A 25,814-nucleotide genomic window follows, 5' to 3' on the forward strand; every position below is an offset into this window, starting at 1 on the left:
AGTGACCGGTGCCTGTCACGGTGCTCAGTGACTAGAGATCTATCACCTGAGCCAGTTCTCACGTTTACGTAGATTCCCGCCTCTCTTTTCTACTCTGTTAAGGCTCCCTTAGTGAATTCCCTTCTCTGTTCCCTCAGACCCTATGTGTGGTGTCTTTTGGGATCAAAGCTGGGTGTGGTGGCACATACCTATAATCCCACCACTCGGGGGCTGAGTCAGGAGGGTTCCATACCCCATGCCCACCTGAACTGTACGCAAGCCCTTTTACCTGCTAGGCCATCTCACGGCTCTTTATATCTTAAATACTGGAATCCATCATGTAGTTAGGCCTCAGCCTCTGCTCTCCCACATCAGCCTTCAAGTGTTGGGATTACAGGTGCCCACATACCGCTTCATTGATTGTTCTCACTAAGTAGCAAAATGCTCAGCTCGTGTTGCCAATGTTCCAATGGGTAAAATATGTCTGCCCTTCATGCATGCCTAGCATGAGCGCAGTGTGTGTTTCTCTCCAGCTCGCGATGGCTTTGCAGAAGTCACACCTAAGCCCAGGCATCACTTACACGTCTTACACTTACAATACTTAACAGTTGTACAGGTTTTTCACAGCCCTGTTGGGGTGTGTGTGTGTGTGTGTGTGTGGTGTGTGATCTGTTTTGTTAATTCATTTGCTTTGTGGATGAAGAAACCAATTGACAGAGTTAAATAATTTGCCCAAAGCCAGAAGGTGGCAGAGTGATTGAACCCAGTGCCCAGATGCTCTTTCTTGCCTGGTTTTATGCCCTGAGTCTGTCACGATCCTCGTGATCTTGGGGCTCTTCTCCACTAGTCCATATTAAAACGGCGTTCTCTGAGATCTTTATGCTCCTTGGCCCAGCCTTCCCGCCTTCAGGACGTTAGTGGAGATCTCCAGGACTTTCAAGTTGAAATGCATGAGTTGGATACAATAGTAGATTCCTTGAGAAGAAATAAAATTGAGAGACTGACTTAGAACAATGCTAAGTCAGGGTTTCCGCTCTGCCGTAGGTCCACCAGCTCAGAGCCTCTGTGCAGACAGTGCTGCAGGAGTGGAAGGCCTGTGACAAGCTGTATGATGAGGCCCACATGAAGACAGCCCAACTCACATATTCCATGGAGCACAGCAAGCCTGCGGTTCTATCGCTGCAGGCCTTGGACTGCCAGGTGCAGAACCTTGAGGTAAATTAACCAGTGTGGCCAAGGGTATTATGGGTAAAAACTAAAGGTCGAAGCACTATAATGAGCACAGGTGCTTTTGTACTGTTTACAGGGAAGCAAAAGGCGCTGATTTTGCTAGAGGTATCAAAGGCATGGCTTGGGAGTTTAAAGTTAGTCACATGAGCCATAGGAAGTTTTAAGTGTATCTTGAATTTTCCATGTGTTTCATTTCATGGTTTATGAAATTGTGTGTGTGTGTGTGTGTGTGTGTGTGTGTGTGTGTGTGTGTGTGTGTGTGTACAAGTGTTATATGATTAGCAACTTAATCCTTCTAAGTTTGGCTTGAGGAAGGAGTGTCCTGTCAGTTACCTTCTCCCCATTTTTGTGTCACTGTCCTGTAAGGTCTACATGTTTGTGTCCTTGATGTGCAGTATCAAGGGACAAGAAGCTGTTACCTTCCAGGGTGGCATGACCAAACCATCTTCTTTTACCTTTTTCTGTATCCTCAGGCCCTTCAGGATGAAGCTGAGAATGGGGAACGGAGCTGGGAGAAACTGCTGGAGGTCATCGGCAGACTCAAAGATTCCTGCCCTTCCATTGCTGGCATAATCGAAGAGAAGTACCAGGATGCTCATGCGAGGTGTGCCCAGAATGCAGTTTGAAAGATTGATCCACTCTCATGACCTCTGGCCTTCTAAAAGCTTCTCACTCCTTCACAGTGATGGGCTTCGTGGTCGTGTTTCTTCTTTGGAAGGTGTAAGGCGCAAGGTCATGAGAGCGTTTACATATCCCAGATGGTTTCTGGGATACTCAAACTAGAAATGCCCTAATGGAGCCACTTCCAGAGTGTGTCCTCTAAATGTCAGGCTTGGTCCTGGGAACCCCAAATCAGGAACAGAAACACCGAGGAATGGGAAGTCTGTAGGGTAAAGTGGAATGGATGTGTTCAAAACATCTCTCGGAAAGTCTGCAACAATGTGGAGAAGTTAGGTTGCCTTCGAGTCTTCTCCATGAAGACTCCTGTGCTTTGAAAGCAAACCAGTGTTCAACAAAGTATAAAACAGCAAACTGCACACCCTGTCAGGCTATCCTCAGGTCTCCATTGAGTCTTCACTGAGGGACACAGTAAGGTGTCTCGCTCACATTTACTTTCTGCATCCCTCACTGCATGGGCGGAACTGTTGCTGTTGAAGGATTCCGGTCACTGCTGCACAAACAAACTCACTCTCTTCAACTGTGTTTTCTGTTTGTTGTTTGAGTTGCAAATCGAAGGCAGGCCTTGATGCACGCTACTCAAATGCTCTATCTCTGAGCTGCATCTCTAGCCCCATTCATACAGATGCAGCAAATAGTCTGCAGGACGTTCATTCCTCTTTCATCCTTCCCCCCTCCTCTCCCTCCCCCTCCTCTTCCCTTCTCCTCCCTCCTCTTTCTCCTTCTTCCTTCTCCCTTCTCTTCCTCCGCTTCCTCCTCTCTCCTCTCTCCTCTCTCCTCTCTCCTCATTCTCTACCAGAATCTCATTGAGTTGTTGGCTGTGTGGTCCCCGCTGACCATAAACTTGTAATGAATGATCCTCCCGACTCAACCTCCAAATAACTGTGGTCAGAAGCCTACACCCCTCTAGTTTTTTGGGTGTTTTGTTTTGATTGTTTGTTGTAAACATTTATTTATTTATTATATATAAGTACACTGTTGCTATCTTTAGACACACCAGAAGAGGGCATCAGATCCCACTGCGATGGCTGTGAGCCACCATGTGGTTGCTGGGAATTGAACTCAGGACCTCTGGAAGAGCAGTCAGTGCTCTTATCCACTGAGCCATCTCTCCAGCCCTGTTTTGTTTTATTTTGTTTTGTTTTGTAACATGGAAAAGTTTTTTTTTTTTTTAAAAAAGTAAATGAAAAGCAAGATTAAAAAATCTGTAAATGGAATAATTTTTCCATTTATTTTAACTTGAAGATAAAGAATATTTTGTGTGTTTTATAATTACACGATAAATTTATTTGATACAGCACAATATAAGTAAGACCTATTTAAAAGCTAGGTATGGTGGTGCACACCTTTAATCCCAGCACTTTCGAGGCAGAGGCAGGAGGATCTCTTGTGAGTTTGAGGCCAGCCTGGTCTACATAGTGAGTTCCAGGACAGTTAGAGCCATGTAGTGAGTCCCTATCTCACTACTCAGAATCTCTCTACTTTTAATTTCCTGGTAGAGCGTGTATAATTTTGCTACAGGGACAGGATGGAATGAGGGCTATGTTAACATTACACCGCCAGGTGGACCCAGGTGAACCGAGACCTCGCAGACCAGTTGCAGGAGGCCCGAGCTCAGCTGCAGCTCTGGAAGGCTCCTCACAACGCTCACACAGAGGCGGCAGCCTGGCTACGGCAGCAGGAAGCAAAGTTCCAACAGCTTGCCAACACCAATATGTCTGGAAACAACCTGGCAGACATCCTGCCGCGGGCCCTGGACGACATAAAGGTAGGCATAAAGCCTCAAGGAGAAAAAACTAAGTCACATCCGCAAAACAGCCGGGACTAGTGAGGGACAAAGAAGTAACCAGGCAGGGCACAGGGCACATGGGACGTGTGGGGTTTGAAGAATGATGTGGCAGATGGATCAAGGGGCTACTGCCACCGTCTCCTTCCCAAGTTTACACGTCTGTTGCAGCCATTAAATCAGCAAAAACGTCGTATAGAATGTGAAATCGAAGCCACGAGTGCCTCGATTGGTCACGAGGCTTTATCACAGCGATAGAAACTTTGACTGAGACACGTCTGTATGTCCGTGTATGTATGCACATGTGTGTGTGTAAGTACTCACAGAGGCCAGGTGTCTGATCCCTTAGAGCTGGAGTTACTGGTGATCACGTAAGAATCTCTTGTTTTCAATCAATCCTGGGTGGGCGGGGCTTGAGAGAAGGCGCTGCAGTTACGATCAAGCACTACTTCTCCAGAGGTCCCTGCTTCACTCCTCAGCACCAATGTTGGTCAGCTCACAGTCCATCATCAAAGGAAGGGACAGCAGGAAGTCAAAGCAGGGCAAGTCCTGAGGCAGGAACGCAGCTCACTGGCTTGCACTCCATGGCTTGTTTTCTTCGGTAACTCAGGACTAGCCAAGGGGTGGGCACACTTGCATCAGTCACTAATCAAGAAGATGCTCTACAAGCTCGCCCACAGACCAGTGTTGAGGGGAGGGGCACTTTCCTCAGTTGCGGTTTACTCAAATGAGACTCGCAGGTCAAGTTGACAGAATGCTAACCAGTACAACATAAATTATTTGAAGCAAAAATCAGTTTCGATGATGGTGATGGTGGGTGGTTCTGGTGGTAGTGATGATGGTGATATGGTAGTGATGAGGGGGACTAGGGAGATGGCTCAGTGAGCAAAGTACTTGTTATACAAGACGAGGATCTGATTCAGTCCTCGGCACCCATGTCAAAATCTAAGTGTGGCCATTGAAATCCCAGTGCCGTGGACATGGAGACAGCAGGGCTCACTGGCTGCTCACCCTAACCAAACCAGTAAGCCTAGGCCAGTGAAGAGACTCTGCTCCGAATATAAGTCAATTAAGTGTACACTTCAAACATTCATAGCCACTCACACCCTCAAATATCTCGGGAATTAAGTGGTTTTAGACTATTTAAGAACAGGGCAGTTTCAGCTGTGGTGTTTTCCAATGCTGAGAGGAAGTACCCAGAAGGAAAATACTCCGTAGTATGAAACTTGGTAACAAGATGTGTTTTATACTTTGTGACTCTAGGTCAGATCAAAGTGAACGACAGATTTAATTAGAATGCCCTGAGGTCTGCTTGCTTAGTGAGATGCTGCAGACTCTACGTGAGTCCATTCATACCGGAAGGTCAGGGGCAAGGGACAGCCTCTAGTGATTCTTGAGATGATTTGAAAGTCCATCCCTCATGTTAGAAACAGTGCATGAGAGTAGCTGCGACTCATTTGGGAAATGACAGGCTGACTAAACTGCCTGGTTTCCAAGCAGCACTGGCAGGATACATTGTTTTAAGAAAACACATTTTTTCAGCTATTGGAAATAAATAGTAACAGCAGCAACAAAAGGTTTGCAGAAGCACAATGGCAGGGGTTGGTGGCTGGTGCAGTGAGTCAGCACTCTTCTATCCTTTCTCCTTCTCCAGGGGCTGCATCGTGACCTACAGAAGACCAAAGAGGCCTTCCTGGAAAACTCTACCCTCTCGGATCAGCTGCCACAGCCCGCAGAGCGCAGCACCCCTGGCCTCCATTCTGGACAGCGGCATTCCCTCCAGACAGTTGCCTGTTTAGAAAAGATGCTGCTGGCGAAATTAAATGAATTCGAGGTTTGTCTTGCTTTTTCCATTGAGTGGCGGCTGCAGACATCTCGGGCCACCATCCATCTTTTGACTCCTGTGAAGCATTTGTACTGTCTGGATGGCACTGTAGGGAAACTGTAGAGGGAAGTCATCCCAGTCTTGCTTAATCGAGTGGGGGCCCTTAAGCAGCCATCCGTCCTTTATCAGACATGTTAATTTAACAAGAAGCATGCCTCATACCCTGTTCAGATCTTGGTTATCTGGACTTAGGGTAAAGTAACTGAGACACAGGTACGGCTGCTGGGAGCACAGCTGTCAGCTGGAGTCTTCATTCATCCCCCGAGTTGTAGCGTTCGAACTAAGGGAATGGAATACTCCCTTCTCTGTGTGTACCTCATGGCACAGGATGAAATTCCAGGGCCTTTACAGAGACCTCCGAGGTGATGTTGGACAGAAAATAACTTGCGCTCTCAGCAGCCCATAACGTGCCTGATGCTGTCTTCTGTACTCCAGAAATTTTTCTAATGAAAATGTCTCTTTACAGATTGTTCTGGCACAGTTTAAGGACTTTGCAGACAGACTGGCACATTCCAAAGATCTTATTATGCACGAGGAAGAAAATTTGAATAAACTTCACCATGAAGAGAAAGAAGTTCCTGACTTGTTCCTGGTATTGATAATATGTGTCTGCTTAGATTTTTCCATGGGGTTACTGCTGCGGGGGTCTGCTGGCACCCTGCTTAACTACGAGCTCCGTCCTTCCTTCCCTTCTATCTGCATCCGACTAACTCATGAACACAGTCGTTCTCTTCCCCTTTATCCCTGCTCTATCTTCCTAAGGTCTCAAAATGCAGACCATTGCGGGACTCTGTTTTACTGATAAGTTGCTAATATACCTATGTTATTAATATGCATGTACTGCCCATAGATGTTTTTATCTTGAGATCACTATGAACTAACTTCAGTGAACCCGCATAGTCAAGAAATTCTCTGTTGTGATTAATGTTTTTTTTTTCTGGTTAGTCTGAAGATCAAATAGAAAATATTCAATTAAAATTGGGCACTTTTCCTTTTTAATTACCTTAGTGGGTTTCGTATAATTAACGTAAAATAAAACGAAGGGACTGGATCCAGTAAACTCCCAAAGATCAATACTTATGACTCCATGAGGAGTCAGCGAATGACAGCATGCTATCCAGATCCCAGACCACCACTCGGTTTTGTAAGGAAATTGTATTTAAGCCCAGCTGTCCTTCCACAAAGCTGAAACCCTGGTGGGCTGGTCATCTACAGAAAACGTTTGTTGGCCCTGCTGGAATATGACAGCAGAGTTGAGGACATAGCGTGGGTATTGTAGAAGGCGTTTCACTTAACACACTGTCGACCTAGAGGCTGTCCCAGGGTAGCTTTTTAAAAGTGAAGCTTTGGTAAATCCTTTCTCTGTGATTTCACACACAGGGAAAATAAGGGTAGACCGGGTTAAGTCTGGTTTAAGCACTGCACTTACTCATATTAAAGATGAGATTTTTTTCACTTGATGTATATAGTACGCTGTATGGCTTGTTTGAAGGTCAAGTTACTGGCTGATTATATATTATATAGGACTTGAAGGTCCATATTTGGTTTTTAAAAAGACCACAACTCATTTTCAGTCCTGCATAAAGACAAATGTAATGTCCCTTCCTGCTTCTTGGCACTGTTCCTATTGTTACTTTTCTCGTGGCTATGACACAATTTCTGGCAAAGGCAACTTGCGAAAGGGTTGGGAGACCAACCCAGATGTCTCTGCAGCTGGAACCCACATAAAGATAGAAGGAGGAGAATACCAGTTCCACGAAGGTGTCCCCTGACCACCACATCATGCATGCACACACGTGATGATAATAAAGGTTTTAAAAAGAAAGGGCTACTTAGGTTCGTGGTTTTAGGGGCTACAGTCCATTGTGGTAGGGAGGGCATAGGGGCAGAAGGGTAAGGCAGCTTGACATCTAGTCAGGAAGCAGAGAGAGAGAGAACTGTTGGCACTCAGCTGGCTTGCTTCTCTCTATTCACTCTATGTCTCCCAGCCTATAGGGAGTGCCTATAGGCTATGGAGCCTATGCATGTGGTACCAGTCACATAAAGATGGGTCCTCCCTCCTCAGTTAAATCTCTGAAGACACACTCACGGACATTCCTGAGGATGTGTCTCCTAGGTGATGCTAAATTCTGTCTATGGTGACAGTTCAGAGAACCATCGTTCCATATGTAGAGGCTGGTATCCCCAGATAGGAGAACCATTAAGGTATCTAAGTCCAGGCCCAGTTCTAACTCTAACTAGTGGTTTGACCATATGCAAGTTGTATGACCTATCTGGGCCCTATTTCCACTCATCTTTAAAGTCAGAAGGCCGGCTCACCATGTAGATATTTTATGTGTACTTTTTTTCCTCACAGAACCATGTGCTGGCACTGACAGCCCAGTCACCTGACATCGAACGTTTGAATGAAGAGAGCCTCAGGCTTCCCCTCAGTGACATAACAATGAAAACATTACAAAACGTGAACAGGCAGTGGATCCGGGCTACGGCCACAGCGCTGGACCACTACAGGTCAGAGCATTCTTTCTCCACTGCCCTTTCAGGGAAGGAGGAATTAAGATCATTATTATAAGGCTCAGTTTTGTTGGTTCTCCAATCTTTATAGCAAACTTCAGGGAAATGGGTTGAATGAAAAGTTCCTTCATTACTGTGAAAAATGGATCCAAGTTCTGGAGAAGATTCAGGAATCACTGACAGAGGACGTTGCCCACAGCCTCCCAGCTCTCCTGGAGCAACAGAAAACCTACGAGGTAACCCTGTGCTGAGCCACTCCTCAGCCACTTCCCCTGAGGCAGGGTACACGGAAAGAGACATTCAAATGAAGCCTGTCCACCTTAATTGTCATCAGTGATCATAGGTATTTAGGAATAGCTGCTATTACTAGGTCTGTTTTTTCCCCAGTATTATGTTCCTAGGTGATATTAATATGATGGTCGAATGTATTTTGCAGTTGGCTTCTGATAACTTGAGAACTAATCATTTCACAGATCCTCTGAGAGCCTTACAAGGCAGCATAAGTTCCCAATTCCTGACAGTGGAATCTATCAGCTGATAATTTATATTTTGGTTCATAAATAGATCTTAGAAGCTGAAGTCTCTATAAACCAGACAGTTGCTGATGCGTATGTGGCCCAGTCCTTACAACTCCTGGACACAGCAGAAGTAGAGAAGAGGTAAGCTATGAGGGGTTCTGGAGCTAATGTACTTGGGGGGGGGCGGGCAGGCCTTCTGATGTGAGAGCCTGTGTGTGTGTTCATGGGGTGCTGTCGGTGTAGCATTTTAGCCCATTCATACAATGCTAAAATGAATCCTGTCACTCAGAGTAATTGTGTGGAGCCTTTGAGCTCTTCTCTTCCAGCTTTTCCTAGGAGTCCTCATAGGTTTTTGTGAGCCACAGACCTTAGGATGCATAGTAGGATCTGTTCCTTCTAATTGCCAGCCTGTAGACCTTGACTGCATCCATGCCCTGCAGCCTCACAGTGGAACCAGCCTTCTGTTTCTACCTTAGAGTCGTGCCTTATGGCCATAAAAATGCTCATGATGCCTTATCCTGTTGTAAGTGGATGAAGCTGGCAGCCCAGAGGACTCTTGACATAGCCGCCCCCACCCCCAGGGTATTAACTAAGTTTTGAGTGATTCTTCTGTATTCTCTTTTTCTCTCCGTTTTCTCCTGCGTAAGATTTTGTTATTTGAAAATACAATGTAAGGTGCTGCTCTCCCAGGCTTGAAGCTATGTCATAGTCACAAGAAATGTCTCCCCGGGCATCCCCAGTGGAGTCCATGGGCAGCAGCAGGCAGGCTGGGCAGAGCCCTGAGGCTAGCCTGCTGAGCACAGCTGAACCACTCATGTAGCTCATTGACATGGCCAGAATCCAGAGGTGGCCCAGTTGTTCAAACGTTTCTGAGTGGCCTGGTTGGTACCATTTACCCTCTCCCTGCCCGCAATCCACAGCTGAGAAATATGAAGTCCATATCTTCGTAGCCCTCAAGTGATACATTCAAGGTCCATTCCAGGGTAATAAGCTATTTTGATTACTTGTTGTACCAAATATGACTTACCCATAATAAAGGCCTTATTTCTCCCGTGAGCATTATTATCCATCTGTAAAGAGCTAGTTGGGTGGCCACAATGAAGCTTACTCTTGGTCGTGTCAGTTACGTAAAGTGCTCAGTCCAATAATTTGTAATATTACAAAGCACCTTCCCGTGTATGTTTTCCCCCGTTGATTCCAGTTTCTAGATTTGCAGGAAGACCTGGCACTGTATATGTTAAGACGGCTCAGCTCATTTAAAGGAGTGCTCCCTGGGAGTGCTCCCCAGAGTGCTGGCCAATGCCAGGTTATGTGCGCCTACCTTCTAAACCGTGCACCCCCAGCACTGTGCCTCCCACTGTGCCTCAGGTGAACAGGGCTCAGATTTCATGAAGTTTGTTTGTTTCGTTTATGCTGTGCATGCAAACAGCCGACAGTCCCGGCCAGTTCCTTTATCTACATGTTTATGTTAGGAATCTCTCGCCATGGTTTTTCCCTAGATCAGAATTTGTCTCGGAATTCTCGAAGCTGTCAGAGCAATGGCAGAAGGCTGCCCAGGGTGTTCGGCAGAGGAAGTGTGACATCGGCAGGCTGGTGACACAGTGGCGGTTCTTTACCACCTCCGTGGAGGACTTGCTCCGGTTCCTCACGGACACCGGACACCTACTATCTGCAGTGAAGGAACAGGACTGTTACAGCCTCTGCCAAACCAGGCGCCTGATCCACGAGCTGAAGGTATGTGTGCACATTTTGGCCGTAAGACACACACAGGATGCGGGAACTTTATTGGAAGATGTTTGATCCACCGACGTTTTATTTGAATTTATTTTTATTATTTTTAATCACATATATGGACATGTGTAGGTGAGTTTGGGTATCCAAAATGGCCAGAGGAGGAGTTGGACCCTCCCTGGAGCTGGAATTTTAGGTGGTGGTAAACTGATATATGGATGCTAGGAACTGAATTCTGGTCTTCTGAAAGAGCAGGGTGTACTCTCAATCTCTGAGCTGTCCCTCCAGCCTCCTGAGATTTAATGCTTTCTGTCATGACTGGTGTATACAAGGGGAGGCCAGCGAGGTCTGACCACCCACAGCCTGGTCCCTAGTCTTGTGCAGTATGAAGCTTTGTCTTACCAAGAAACAGAGATGCTCTCTCTAGAGTGTGAGAGAGGCATGCTGTGCCAGTGGGTGGGTAGGATGGGAGAGGTGTGTGGTGATAGGATCGCACCGTTGAAACTCTTAGGGTTCTGATGAACGTATAAGGTATCCACAGGTAGAGTGACAGATGGGAAAGCTGCTTGCTCTTCAAGAGCAAACTCTGACAGCCAAATGTGCATCAGAAAGGGTTGAGGGGCTGGCAAGATGTCTCCGAGAGTAAAGGCAGTTGTTGCCAAGCCTGAAGACCTGAGTTCAATCCCGGGGACTCACATGATAGAGGAAAAGAACTCCCACAAGTTTTCTTCTGACCTCCAGATAGGCACTGCGTGGCAGATGCACGCCACTCCGACATACATTCTATAGGTAAATCAACCTATATAAAATTAAAGGAAACTGCTTTATGAGCGTAGGATTAGAGTAAGTTATTGAGCGCATCCCCTCTTTATTAGAGGGACTCGCTTTCCACTAGAGATGCTGACAGTTGTCATACCCACATCACCCCTGAAGTGCTGGGCTGGCCCCTCACTCATAGTCATCAGATACTGACCGAGCACCCTTTCTGTCCTAGTGTCTGTCCTCATCAGTGTAAGGACTCGAAGACTCTGCTCTCATCGACACATCTAGGAAATTAACTACAGGACTAATTAATTTAGTTAATTAAAGAAAATACCAGGTTGTAATCACCTCATGTGTATAACTAACAGAGGAACTAGTAGCTACTTCAGATTTGGGTGGTCTTTGGGTTGATGGCATTTCAACTGGGGCCTGAAGGTGAGTAAGAAATGAACCAACCCCACAAAGCCTTGGGACGTAGTTTGGATGTTACACATAAAGGGGAGAAAGGGGTCAGAGAAGATTCTAGGGCTTTGTCCAGAGCATTGCTGAATCATGCGCCACTGACCAAGCTAGGGGACAGCAGAGGAAGCCAGGCCTCCTGCCTGAGGAGAGCTGTGTTGGGTGGCATACTGCTCCTTGTGGAGTGTGAGTCAGTTAAAAGATTCCTCCTCGTTTCTGGGTTGGAGACAGCTTGTTTCAGTCTGCCTAAGCCTCGAGCATCCTATTCAGGTCAGATGTTGTCTTTGTCCTTTCACGTATTGATCGACATGTGCCATGAGTTTAACTGCATGCTTTGGGTTACCTTTCTATGCGTTCTCTTTCCTGTTCTCTACTATTATATGCTCCCTCTACTCTTCTGAGGTACTATGGTGATAGCCTATGTAATTATTTCAGTTCAGAGACTCTAGTTCTTAATGCTCTGAGATCCCTATTGCCTTGTACATTTTTATTTTATAAACATATAATATATAAATATACATATGTAGTTTACATGTGAACATATAAATGTAATATAGAAATGTTCATATATAGACTATACTATAAGTATACATGCATACACACACACATACACACACACACACACACACACACACATATTACACACACACATTGTGTGCTGCCCCCACGGGTCAGAAGAGGGTGTCCTATACCCTGGTTCTAGAATTACACAGTTATAAGCTGTCATGTGGGTGCTGGGAATGAACCATGACCCTCCGGGAGAGCAATCAGTGCTCTTAACCATCTCTCAGGTACCCTAAAATTTTAGTCTACTAAGTCTCGTCAGTTACTGATCCTTGGAAGTTATCCTATGGCCACCTCATGTGGGAGTATAGACCTTCTCAGCATTATACATTCTGTATAGATGTGTCTAATTTATGTACAATTAACCATTTAAGAGAAGCTCTGGGGGAAAGCCACAATCGCGTTTTCATCAGACCAAAGTCAAACACTTTTTTTTCCATTTTAGAGCAAAGAGATCCATGTTCAGAGGTGGCGAACGACCTACGAACTGGCCTTGGAAACTGGGGAGAGGTTGCGGGACACACCCAACCCAGAAACTAGAGAATTCATTGACGGGCAAGCCGGCAGGCTTCAGGACACATGGAAGGACACGGAGCTCAGCCTGGGAGAGACGATCAGCCGGCTTCAGAGCACTGCAGAGGTAAATGGACGCCACCGCCATACTCTGCACGTGGCTCTTGTTGGCTGTGGATGTAGGAGTGGGTTTTTTTTTAATCTCGTATTCTGAGTTTTCTAATGAAAGTCAGTTCCTAGTAATATACAAGTCATGCCTGTTAGCACCATTAATAAAACAATAACTGTTTGGGAAATCTGAGTATTGCAAATACAACCACTTGAGATGCTGCTATGAAAATACTGTGGGTCAGTGAGACGGCTCTGTGGGTAAAATCATTTGCTGCCAAGGCTGCTATCCGAGTTAATCCCGGGAACCCACATGGTGGAAAGAGAGAACCAGCGCATGCAAAATGTCCTGTCACGAGCTATGGCATACCTACACCCACACAGCCACACGTACTAAATAAATACACAAATAAATAAATGTTAAAGGAGAGGTTTGTGAAAGGTGAAACATTGAAACCCATTGGACGTTCGTACACAAAACTCGCATTGCACTTATGAGGAGCACACCTGGGGTACAGTACAGCAAAATAACCCAGCGTGCTGTGGTTCTCTATTCTCCTCAGAAAACACATTCCCACAGATGTGAGCCTCTTGGGGAACTGCTCACTGTGTGGTTAAGAACTGAACTGTTTGGAGTCATTAGTAGGACATTCTTGGTTTGTTTTTTTGTTTTATTTGGTCCAAGTTGTTCTCAAGAACTGAACTGTTTTGAACTTATGACCCAACACTGCACTACTCTTGGTTTTTCTTCTCACTCTTTTTATATTATTATTTATTTATTTTATGTATATGAATACACTGTAGCTGTCCTCAGACACACCAGAAGAGGGCATCAGATCTCATTACAGATGGTTGTGAGCCACCGTGTGGTTGCTGGGACTTGAACTCAGGACCTCTGGAAGAGCAGCCAGTGCTCTTAACCAATGAGCCATCTCCCCAGCCTGTTCTTGTTTTTCCAAATGCAGTTTCTATTTCTGTTTCTCCTGTCAGAATACTAAGCTATTTTCGTTTCATTTCTATGTTTATTTCTGACAGTCCTCTAGTCTGTTGTGTGTACCAAAAACAGAGACCCAAACCACTCAGGGAAAGTTTTCTAAACCAAGAGTAAAGTTGTGCGAGTTGGTGGGAGCACTGTGCTATGAACAGAGTATTGTGGGGCAAATGGAACGGTGCCATCGCTGCTTCTCACCCAGGAGAACATGGTCTGGGACCACTATCCTATAACTGCCTTCTGCCTTCTCTGAGCGACATTCTAGCAGCGCTCTGGTCCATGCAGCCTGCCCCCCTGCATTTTTCCTCCCCTGCAGGGCATATCGGTGGCATTCTGACACCCCAGCAGCGAGACAGAAACACTGACTGACAGAGTGCCTGAGTTCTCTCGTACAGACTATGTGAAATGCTTGAGCTAGCAGACACAGGCCAAGCATCCGCCCTGCTGCTAGAGCATGGCGTAAATGAGCGTCCAGGTAGAAGAACTCGCACTAGGCAGGGCGCTTCTCTCTTTGTCTCCATCTTAGCTGAGCTCCAGATCGTCGTTCAGGAGTCTCCCTTAGGGAGGGTATAACCCCTGACTGGGGCCATCCCAATAATGCTTAGGGTCAGTACTAAAGACTAGAATGACCTATTATCATATCTTTATAGACTTTTAGTGGGTTCAGAAATAGAAACTTACCCCAGCAAACCAGATCTGAACACCACAAACACGAAAACTCACGAACCTATTGGCTGGGTCACAAAAGAATAAAGGAAGAAAGATGTTCGTCTCTTACCTGTCCTTAACTTCCTTCCCAGCTGTGAGCCATCAGCCATTCTCCAAGCCCTGACACTTGTGCTTTAAAATGTGTCGGCCAGTACTCTGTGTCTTAAGGTTTTCCTACTGCAGTGACTTGGTAAAAGCTTGGAAACTCTTTGCAGGTGAAGGGAGATGCTACAGTGTGAAGGGAACCAGGCATTAGACGAGGCCGAGGAACAGCATAGAAAAGATTACCAAGGAGGGGAAGGGCAGTGCACTTTGCCTGACTCTGCCGTCCGGGTACACACTTAAGGTGTAGATCCTGAAAGTCTGTCTTCAGAGTAGCCCTTCCCAGGTGGATGTACTCAAAACCGACACAATAGAACAGAGATGGAGACAGAGACAGGAAGAGATATGTCCCCAAACAATCCGTACCGGTGATTGACATATACTGATGTCCCATGTGCCCCTTCAGGTCAGTCTGTAGGAGAGGAGGATCTGCTTTCTGTGTGGCTTACCCCAACACACCTAGCAGAAAACATATGCGCATTAAATGAGCTGGTCTAGTCTACGGTTTGGTCTGGAGAGCCATGTACTCACCAGTTTTAATACTGTTTCCAAATAGACCTGGGACCAGTGTGAAAAGAAAATCAAGATGCTGAAGAAAAGGCTGCAAGGTCTGAAAGCGCAAAGCACAGATCCTCTTCCCGAACTTCATGAGGCCCTCCAGGAAGAAAGGGAGCTGATTAAGGTACTGACGTCCAAGCCAGCGGCCAGGACAATCACAAGTGCCTTGTGGGTACTTCAAATGCTCGCCTGCCTCTCTATGTCTGTGATCAAGAGAAGTGTTCTGGCCAGCCGGAAGGTTTGCCCTGTCTTCTGTCTAACGTCATTCTGGTCTCTTAAGGTGTTAGAATCAGTGTTCCGTATGTGCCTTGTGTAAAGATGAGGAAGGGCCACAAAGGGGTACATTGTAGGCTCTTGGTGCAGTTCTCCTTCATGTTCTCTTTTTATTTCCTCTCTGAATGTAAGTCCTGGAGTCTGAGATTTTCGTTAATTGAGTGTGTGCGTGTGTGTATATGCGTGCACGCATGTGTGTGGCTTGGAGACCGGAGAACAGCCTCAGGTGTTGGTCTTTGTTTGAGGCAGGGTTTCTCTTGTTCCTATGCTAAGTACTCCAGGCTAGCTGGCCGGAGAGCTTCTGAGGGAGTCTCCTATCTCTGCACCCCATCTTGCCATGGTGGAGTGCTGGGATTACAGGTCCTGTGCCACCACCTGACTTGCACATGGGTCCAGGCTTCTGACCTCAGATGCTGAGGCTTCCACAGTAAGCACCTCCACTCCCTGAGCTGTGTCCCTGACCCTTACGTTACTAAAAAAACAAAAATAAAACAAACAAACAAAACCTGTTTATTCTCTGACCAAGTGACTTTGCCTTTGAAGTAAGGTATGACTTAAAAACTCACTTGAAAACCAGTAAGAGTTGAGTCCTTTTGATGACGTATAACGTTCACAAAAGCCCTCTGAACACTGCTCTGTCTGGTTAGCAAAGGTTCTTGAGCATCAAAGGTCTTTGCAGAAGGTGGGGCCGAGTTGTAGACAGGAGCTAGGATGCTTGAACTCCAGGTCAGGGTTCCCTCACGTCACTTTCTCATCCATCTGTTTGGTGGCTATGAGACTTTTTGAAAATCTTTCGGCGTAGTCTTTTAATTTTTTTTTCTCTTCCTTCAGTGACTAGGGATTGAACTGGGAAAAAAGTAAAAAGAAAGAAATGGTCTGTATGGAATCTGTGTCAGAAGGTAGATGTGGATCTTTCTTCCTGCACACATTTGCTCTTTGTCGTCAAAATTCCCTAATGTATTTACAGGCGGAAGGCTAGGCATTGAGGGACATCCCTGTAATGAACCCTGGGACTCGGGATGCAGAGGCAGGTAGATCTTTGACTATATAGCGAGTTCTAGGCCAGCCTCGGCTAGGTGAGACCCTCTCTCAGAATTAACTAGTTAATGAAAATTAACAACATGTCAGAGGTTATACCTCAGTGGCAGAGGGCTCACTTGACTTCCTCCCCAGTAACAACGAGGAAACAAAAACACAATAAATGGTTATCACAGTTATCATTCAGGTAAAGGAATGAATGCTTCAAATCTCCTGGGTACTTGCCCTTCCTGATGGTCTCCGCCACCCCTACGATTGTTTATTGTTTTGATACACAGTTATATTGTGCTCAGTGGAATGATAGAATGCCAGCCTTCTGGTCCTAAACTCCTTAAATCAGCCCCACACTGTATGGCATAGGATGATACTGTTTCCCATGAAATTCTACGTCAGCAAGGTTGATTCCTCTTGCTGCTTCCTTCCCACTGCTGTCAGTATGCACCCATGAATACAGTCGGTGCATCCTTCCGTGGTAATGGATATTGTTAGATACTTTTCAATCTTTGCTAGTCTGGAGTGTAAGGTAGGGTCCGTTTGTAGTTTGTCTGTTGTCCATCAAGTCAGCCATCCTGGAAACCACCCGTTGCTGTTTCCCCTGACTCTTGTGCTTGACTTTTGTGCCCTCCACTTGAACAAGTTGCTTATTTATTCTTAATATGTACATACCTATGAATGTCTTTTTTTTTTTTTTTTTTTGGTTCTTTTTTTCGGAGCTGGGGACCAAACCCAGGGCCTTGCGCTTCCTAGGCAAGCGCTCTACCACTGAGCTAAGTCCCCAACCCCTTTTTATTTATTTATTTTATGTATATGAGTACCAGAAGAGGGCATCAATTCCATTATAGATGGTTGTAAGCCACCATGCGGTTGCTGGGAATTGAACTTAATACCTCTAGAAGAGCAGTCAGTTCTCTTAAACACTGAGCCCATCCCTCCAGCTCCCTTGTGAATGTCTTCTCTCAGACAGATTCTTCTTCTTTTCTTTCTTTTCTTCTCTCTCTCTTTTTTTTATGTCACTGGGTGAGCAATAGATCTGTGGAAGTTTTATTCTTAGTTTTTGGTTTTGTTTTGGTGTGTGTGTGTGTGTATGTGTGTGTGGATGCATAGGCATCTGAATGTGAGACAGGGTTTTGATATGTAACCCAGGCTAGTATTATCAAGCTCTTGATCTTCCTGCCTCTACCTCTAGGGCTGGTATTGACGAGTATTTGCCATCAGGACCCAGTGATTTTGTGTGGCATTAATATAGGTGTGAATATGCAAATATTTTTCTTTTTCTATAAAAGTCTCTATCTGCAACTCATAGAAACACTTTTATATCTTCTCCTAGATGTTTCCATATCTCCTAGATGTTTAATGTTTAAAAGCACTGCTTTTTATTTAAATCTACATCTTAGTTTGTTCTGGAATTGATGTTTACATATCTTTTAAGTGAAAACCCATTTTAAAAATGTTATTCCTGTAGATAACCATGTAGCTTCTTGGAACCTGCTTAATAGACCCATGCCAGATATCAAATTCACATTCACACAAGGTTAGCTCCTAAGTTTTCTCCTCCTCTTCATTGGCTTTAATATCAAACTGCTGGTTGGGGATTTAGCTCAGTGGTAGAGCGCTTGCCTAGCAAGCGCAAGCCCCTGGGTTCGGTCCCCAGCTCCGAAAAAAAAGAAAAAAGAAAAAAAAAATATCAAACTGCTATTAGCAGGCATCGCAATCTTGGGAGGTGAGGCAGAAAGATGGAGGGTTAAGGCTGCGTACAGAGCTGAAGGCCAGACTGGGCCCCATCAAGTTAGATATGATGCCAATAGCAAGGTGAGAGAATGCAATGTCTCTCCGTTGACATGCTGGAGTTTTCTTCCTTAAAGTCTAGAAGTCTGTGCTGACTGTGAAACGGAAACCTTTAAGGGCCTGGTGTCTCTCGAAGTGTCACACCCCTCGACGCCCAGCAGAGTCTGCAGCTTTTATTGGCTCAGCCCCATTAATTATTCAGTAGAAACAATCATGGCAGACATCCACAAATTCATCCAACCAGTGACCAGATTCCAAAACAGACCCTGAGTAACTGGAAGCCTATCTAGGACAGTGGATATTGTCCTAGAAGAGTGTGTGACCCATCAACCATCTGACCTTTCCTTCCTTTCCTCATAAAGCTACATCCCATTATAGCCAAGTTCATGTGGGAATAACAGCACACATGATAGACACATGCCACATGCACTCCATACACACACATACAACACACATACCATATACACACATAACACACACACAAACACACATAATACGCATACCATATACACACATACAATGCACACAAACACAACACACATACCATACACACACAACACACATACCATATACACACACAACACACATACCATATACACACATACCACACACACACTATACATACAAACACATACATACACATACCACACACACAAACACATACAACACGCATACCATATACACACATAACACAAAAAGACACACAATACACATACCATATGCACACATACAACACACATACCATATATACACATAACACAAAACACATACAACACACATACCATATACTACATATAACACACATACTGTAAACACACATAATACACACAAAAACACACAAACACACATACCATATACACACATAACACAAAAAGACACACAACACACATACCATATGCACACATACAACACACATACCATATATACACATAACACAAAACACATACAACACACATACCATATACATATAACACACACAAAAACGCACACAACACACATACCATATATACACATACAACATACACAACACATATACCATATACACACGCACAACACACACATACCATATACATATATACAACACACACAACACACATACCACATACATACACATACATAAACACACACCATATACACAATAAGCACATACCATACATATAACACACATTCCACACAATACACATCATAGACACATATACACATAACACACACATGATACACTCACTATAAACATACAAGTTGAGCATCTCTATTTCAAAAATCCCCAAAACTCTGAAATATGAAGCATTTCCATTCCAAGCATTTTGAATGAGGTATTGTCAGTCTGACATGTAATGTCTCTAAATATAAAGCTTTCATCGATTCCTGACTAACATAGATTGTCTATATTAGTGGTTCTATCTGTGGGTCATGACCTCTTTGGGGGTTGACTGATCCTTTCACAGGTATCACCTAACACCATTGGAAAACACAGAAATTTACATTGCAATTCATAATGGTTGCAAGATTACAGTTATGAAGTAGCAGTGGTAATAATTTTATGGTTGGCGGTCAGCACAACATGAAGAACTATATTAAAGGGTCACAGCATCAGGAAGATTGAGAACCACTGCTATATACTATCATGAAATTGCTACAGTGGACATCTGAGACTTGTTGAAAGATTAATTCATTGCAACAGTTCTAATTTTAAAATGTTTTGAATAATATAGTCACATGGTTCAAAATTCAGAATGTTCATAAGATGTACATTAAAAATTTTCTCCTATTCATGCCTTACCACAGGAATTGTTGTGGCTAATTTGTTGAATATTCTTCCCAAGATAAGATATTCTGTCCATTTCCTTTCTGTGCATGTACATATATACCTCCATGTATGTGTGCATGCCCTGACATGCATGTGCATGTGGAGACCAGAGGTCAGTGTCGGGTGCCTTCTTCCATTGCTCTCCACTTGATTTGCTTGATCAGGAGCTTCACTGAACAGCTTTCACTGTTGCTAGACTGGCTGGCAGGCCCGAGATCCTCCTGTCTTCACCTCCCTGGTGCTGGGAGGCATGTGCTACCATGCCTGGCTTTGTCACAGGGAAGTTGAGGAGGATCTAACTCAGATCCTCTCTCTTGCGTGGCAAGCATTTACCAAGCATCTACACCATGCCCCTCAGTTCAAATGGTAGTGCAGAAAGCCAGGACTGGACAGTCTCACTATGAACTAACACCACAGGACAAGGCTCATGCTGCCCTGTCGCTGTAGGGAATCCAGCTAAACCCTGGTAATACGCTGATATAAACAACTTGAAGTTTTACATCATGCTCTATATGGGTAACTGGAACCTTACAAGTAATTTTGCTGTACAGACCATTTATCAGACTAAAGATAGTCTTATTCTCTTTTGCTCATTTTCTAGCAAATCTGGGGCATTTTAACTTAAAGGCTGTAAGTAGCATTCTTCGATTGGGTGGATGGATGGTTTTTCCAAGGGAAGGAACCCAGAGCCCCTTGTGTGCTAGGTCAGTACTCGTCCGTGAAACACACTCCAGATCTGAGGCGTGGTCTCTGGAATGTGTCTACAGAAGTGGTCAATGGCTGTAATTAGCTCACTAGACCTCCCTGCGTATCATTTGATTCCTTTGTTTGTCTTTCTCTTAAGAACACTTACGCTCTTAGCCCTGTGTGGTGTCTAAAACCTCTCATCCCAGTTTAGGAAGCTGAGGCAGGACTACAAGGAGTTGGAACCCAGCCTAAGCTACATAGCAAGTACCAGGCCATTCAGTACTGCATAGTAAGACCCTGTCATTTGCCCAACATGCATGAAGCTCTGACTTCAGTCCCCATCACTGCAAAACCAGATAGATGACAACAAAAAGGTTATTGGTACAGATTGATGAACTGCTTTCCTTTCATTCAGACATTTTGATATCTAATGATCCAGTACGCACCAGGCGTGTGGCAGGTGCCCGGATGAAACACCATGACACAAAGCAACTTGAAAAGAGAAGGGTGTATACCAGCAGTGTGTAGTCCTGGTCCCTGCCATTCTGTCAGTATATTCTGTTGGAAAGATACATGCTAACAACATAGCTGTTGTGTGCACATGTGCGGGTGTGTATGTGCATGTACATGCATGCACTGTAGGGAGAAAAGAGAGGAACAATGAGACCAGAAAACAGGGGTTCCAGGCAGGGCAGGGGTTCCAGGCAGGGCAGGGGTTCCAGGCTGGGCAGGGGTTCCAGGCTGGGCAGGGGTTCCAGGCTGGGCAGGGGTTCCAGGCGGGGCAGGGGTTCCAGGCTGGGCAGGGGTTCCAGGCTGGGCAGGGGTTCCAGGCTGGGGATCTAGCGCCATGGTTGAGTGCCTGGGATTAAAGTTGTGTATCACTGTGCCTGGCCATTTTTATGTAAACTTTGAAAGTTTCCTCTGGACCATTTTATGAGAAACAGAGAATTTAGCGAGTTCAGAAATCGCACCACTCTAACTTTTAGAGCACTGAAAAAAAATCTCAACAGGAATTAGTGCCTAGGTGCTGTAGCCACTCTTCCCCCTGATCTCTGGTGTAAATGATACAGTATCTTCTTTCAGATTTCACCTGAAGGGCAGGAACAGAGGCCTGGAAAGTGAGAGCCATACATCAGGAACCCTAAACACAACTAAAACCTAATAGACCCTGGGGTGTCTGGGCCAGTCCCTTTCACTTCCCTCTGTAGTGAAAAGGATTATTATTATCATTATCATTATTATTTGCTACATTTCATTGAATTTTAAAAACTAATTGAAGCTCATGGTATCTAGCTCAGTGGTATAATCTCTGCCTAGCTAATGTGAGACCCTCGGTTCAATCTCCTACACATGAATGAATTAATTAATGAATGAATTGATGATAAATATAGGAGACTATCTGCTAATTTAATCGCTGCCAGTTATTAGCAAGCAATTCCTCCCTCCTTTATATTCATTTATTTAGAAAAATCAAAAATAATTCCTTCCAAACAGAAGTTGTCATTTTCCGATGGCCAGCCACAGTGTTAATGGTATGCCCTGGCATTTTGAAGGCGAGAGATCACACTTTATATGACTTCTTAACATAGTTTCTAGGTCTTGATCCAGAAATGTGTGCAAATTTTGCTTTTCTTACATGACGTACACTGTGCCCTCTAAGGGCTGGTAAAAGGGCCTGGGTGGTTTCCCAACAGAATGACTTTATAAAACTCCAGTTACCTGAGGGAATGAGCTGGAAGGGAGCAAAGACTGTCCCCCTGAGAGAAAGGTGACTAGAGGCAGCCAGGCAGGGCTGCGGGAGCGGCTGTTTCTCATTCCGAAGGTCCCTCCCCTTCCCAGGCTCCCCTCCCCCAGAGTCTAATCAAAGGATTAGCCTACAGGTTTGGAAACAACAGCAGCTGGAGTTGAAGGCATTTTCCCCTTTCTTCTCGTATTTAAATGCAGGAAGTAGAGACGTCCCTGGCTAACTGGACACACAACTTGAAAGAGCTTCAAACTATGAAGGCCGACTTAAGCCAGCACATCCTGGCGGAGGACATGACGGTTCTGAAGGAGCAGATCGAGCTTTTGCATAGACAATGGGAGGACCTCTGCCTGAGAGTAAGTCAATACGCTGCCTTCGGGGCTATGAAGAGTTGAGCGAAACGTCCCAAGGCCAAAGGCCAAAGGAAGGGACCCTGACTTTGCTGAAGTAGGGGCTCTTTGGCTCTGGGACCTCGGTGCCTCTGCTGGTTCCTTTGGGAGGCAGCAATCGGTCTTAACAGACTGACCTCTTTGTTTTAACAGAGTTCACTGTGCAACTTTGGGAACTTCTACTGAGTTGGTTTGCTTGTTTGTTTTTTGTTTTGTTTTCTTAAGATCACCTTAAGCTGGAATGTAAGCAAGTGACTTGCTAGAGAATGCTAACCTCCATATTTGGAGAGATCTCTGACCCCCCTGTGTATCTCTCCTCTTCCAAACGCCAGCGCCCTGATGCCCACAGGCATGGAAGCAGTTATATGAGAACCAGGCTTCCAGCGCACTCAGATACTTGGCCCTAAGAGCTCTTACACCAGGAAGTGATTACAGCCTAATGACCTCGCAGATCAGTTGTACTGGATAAGAACGGATTTGTGTTTACCTATTGCACAGTTCAAGTCTGTGACAGGATATCAAGGTGGAATTAAAGGGTTCAGTTTAAGACCCCTGTTTTAAGGATATATAATTCTCAGGAAAAGTTAATTCCTTAATCTCATTTTTTTTTCTATTAATGAATTTTGACGTTTTTGAATACCTGTGTTCTAAAGACCATTTTAATTACACTTTGAAGTAAATAATATACTTTATCAAAACCTGATCCTTAGTGGTTACAATGTACTCTGTCTTTTAAATTGTTCTAATTCCTGTTTTATGTAAAGAAAATACTCAGGATCTGTGAGAAGTCTTGTGAGAGTGAGGGTGGATTCAAAGAGCACACCCAGCTGGTCCTGATTGTTACCACTGTGGACTCAGTCCTGGCACACAATGCCAGAAGTTTTAAAAGCTAAAATAAACAGATTTCTGGAGGAATGGAAGCAAAATGCTTGTTTTTCTAGGGCTAGATTTTCGGGCCTTTTAAATACACTTGGCTGGGCGGGACATGGGAGCATTTGGTATCTTGACCTCACTCTGGGAAGAGCAGAAGTTCTTTTGTACATGAGGAGAAAAAAGTCTCAGGAGAGTGCAGCTGCCTCTTTCCCCTTCTATAAAGTGGGGTGCTAAAACTACTGGAAGAACTCCTAGCTACCCCATTTTATACCACCTCATTCAAGATTTCAGTGATTTCTCAGAAACTGAGAATAGATGGACATTTAGAAAGGCTGGTTTGAATGATGTAGATGTAAGGTCAGTTGCTAACCATAGCCCTCTAAGGAGGGAGGGAAGCCCCTTGCCTGATGTCAGCATAATAGAACACTGGGCATTTGGGGGTCAGCCTGCTCGCTCCAGACCAATTTTTGCTGACATTGTCATGGTTTCCAGACAAAAACTACAGTGTGTAATAACAAGGTAAATTAAATGAATTGGTTTGGCATTTGATGTTTTTGTTTGTTTTGTTTTTGTTTTGTTTAAATACTAAAAAAAAAGAAAACCTCTTTTTACTACTTTAAAGGTTTCCGCTTCATTTGCATTACTAATGATGACTGGGTGTTTTGGGGGGGTTTGTGGTTTTTTTTTTTAATCTTCGTGATCTGGATTTAAGTAAGTTAATCTTTAAAATAAGTAAGCAGGATACTGCCTTCTGGATATAAAGACTTGGAGAGTTTCGAAGGGGAAAAGCTTTGGGCCACAGAAGTTGGAAGTTAGCATGGACGGAGCAGTAAATGTAAATACTGAAAGAACAAGGAAACCCAAAAACCGGAGCTGAGCCATGACTGACTCTTCGCCCACCTTAATCCTTCTGACTTTAGGCTCGATGGCGGTAAATACAGAGCGCAAAGCGCCGCTGTCATTTTGTCTTTTGTTCGCTTTTTATGGCAGTCACCAAGGGTGGAAAAAACTTTTGTTAATGCTAAGTCTGAGGTTTTAAGAAAAGGAAGCAGGTTTTAGAGACGCTGACAAAAGTGTATGGCCTCTGTGTGCATTTGTGCGTGTAAATGGTGTGTGAGGTGGGGGTGCTGGGGGGGTTGAGAGCCGCAGGATTTTTCCTTCCCTGCTGTCCTCAGCTGCCCAATGCATGTCATACCTAGGTGGCTGTCCGCAAGCAGGAGATTGAAGACAGACTCAATTCATGGATCATGTTCAATGAAAAAAACAAAGAACTATGTGCTTGGCTGGTCCAGATGGAAAACAAAGTTCTTCAGACAGCAGATGTCAGCATTGAAGAAATGATTGAAAAGTTACAGAAGGTGAGTGGGGGCGGGGTGCCCCAGGGGATGCCTGGAGGAGGGCCATGGGCTTCCGCAGGGCTGCAGGACCTACAGTGTCACCCGAGCTTCTACTGGCAGCGTACAAGTTTCAAGGGACTATTTTTGGTTTTTCTGAAGGAGGAGATGGATGGGAGAGAGAGAAAGTGTGAGTCTGTTGTAGGTGGATACACTGCCGAGGGGGGCTGCTTTCCCTCCCTCAGTCAGGGAGACTAGCCAGGGATGGGATCTAGTGAGTGTTTAGTAGAACCTGAGTCAGAGGCCTGCAGCAATGGGGCTCCTAGAAGAGGTCAGTCAAGCATCATTGTACAGTCGCCCAAAACACCTCTCCATAAACCCTGGGAAACTGACCTCAGGCTGACTTTGGTCAAATCTGTCTAGCCTCTGCTCCATATTTGTGATGTGCAACTGAAGGGTCGTTCATTAAGAAAGAACCTGACGGGGCTCGGACATAGCCCAATTGGTAGAGTTCTTGCCTTGCAGGCATGAAGCCCAGAGTCCAATCCTCAGCACTGCAAAGATAAAGACAAAGAACATGCCTACACCAGCACTGGGGAGTCGCTGCTGGCCTGCCTGGGCTACATAGCCCGAGAAAGTCATTACTGCATTAAATCCTTTGTAGTCATCAGCTGGCATAGCCATTCCTTGAAGAACTGTTGACAGTGTAAGGTTTTTGTTTTGGTTTGGTTTCCAATTAAAACTTATGTAGCCATGGCTGGAAAGATGGCCCAGTGGTTAAGAGCACTAGCTGTCCTT

The 25,814-nt window shown here is 44.9% G+C and overlaps 1 protein-coding gene across 16 annotated transcripts in view; it reads left to right on the forward strand.

Moving 5' to 3' along the window:
* Syne2 (spectrin repeat containing nuclear envelope protein 2) overlaps positions 1-25,814 on the forward strand; it is a 311,183-nt gene that overhangs the window by 247,477 nt on the left and 37,892 nt on the right. For all 16 annotated transcript variants that reach the window (XR_015622059.1, XR_015622060.1, NM_001427326.1 and 13 more), the window contains 13 exon segments: positions 1,024-1,194; positions 1,683-1,813; positions 3,451-3,655; positions 5,328-5,507; positions 6,025-6,150; positions 7,915-8,069; positions 8,164-8,308; positions 8,637-8,731; positions 10,090-10,324; positions 12,552-12,746; positions 15,085-15,210; positions 22,621-22,776; positions 24,882-25,040. Coding sequence is in view for 14 of the 16 variants with exons in the window: in NM_001427326.1 (NP_001414255.1) it covers positions 1,024-1,194; positions 1,683-1,813; positions 3,451-3,655; positions 5,328-5,507; positions 6,025-6,150; positions 7,915-8,069; positions 8,164-8,308; positions 8,637-8,731; positions 10,090-10,324; positions 12,552-12,746; positions 15,085-15,210; positions 22,621-22,776; positions 24,882-25,040 (2,079 nt within the window). In the remaining 2 variants the exon portion in view is untranslated.

This window comes from Rattus norvegicus, chromosome 6 (genome assembly GCF_021556685.1).
Source record: "Rattus norvegicus strain SHRSP/BbbUtx chromosome 6, alternate assembly SHRSP_T2T, whole genome shotgun sequence".
NCBI lineage: Eukaryota > Metazoa > Chordata > Mammalia > Rodentia > Muridae > Rattus > Rattus norvegicus.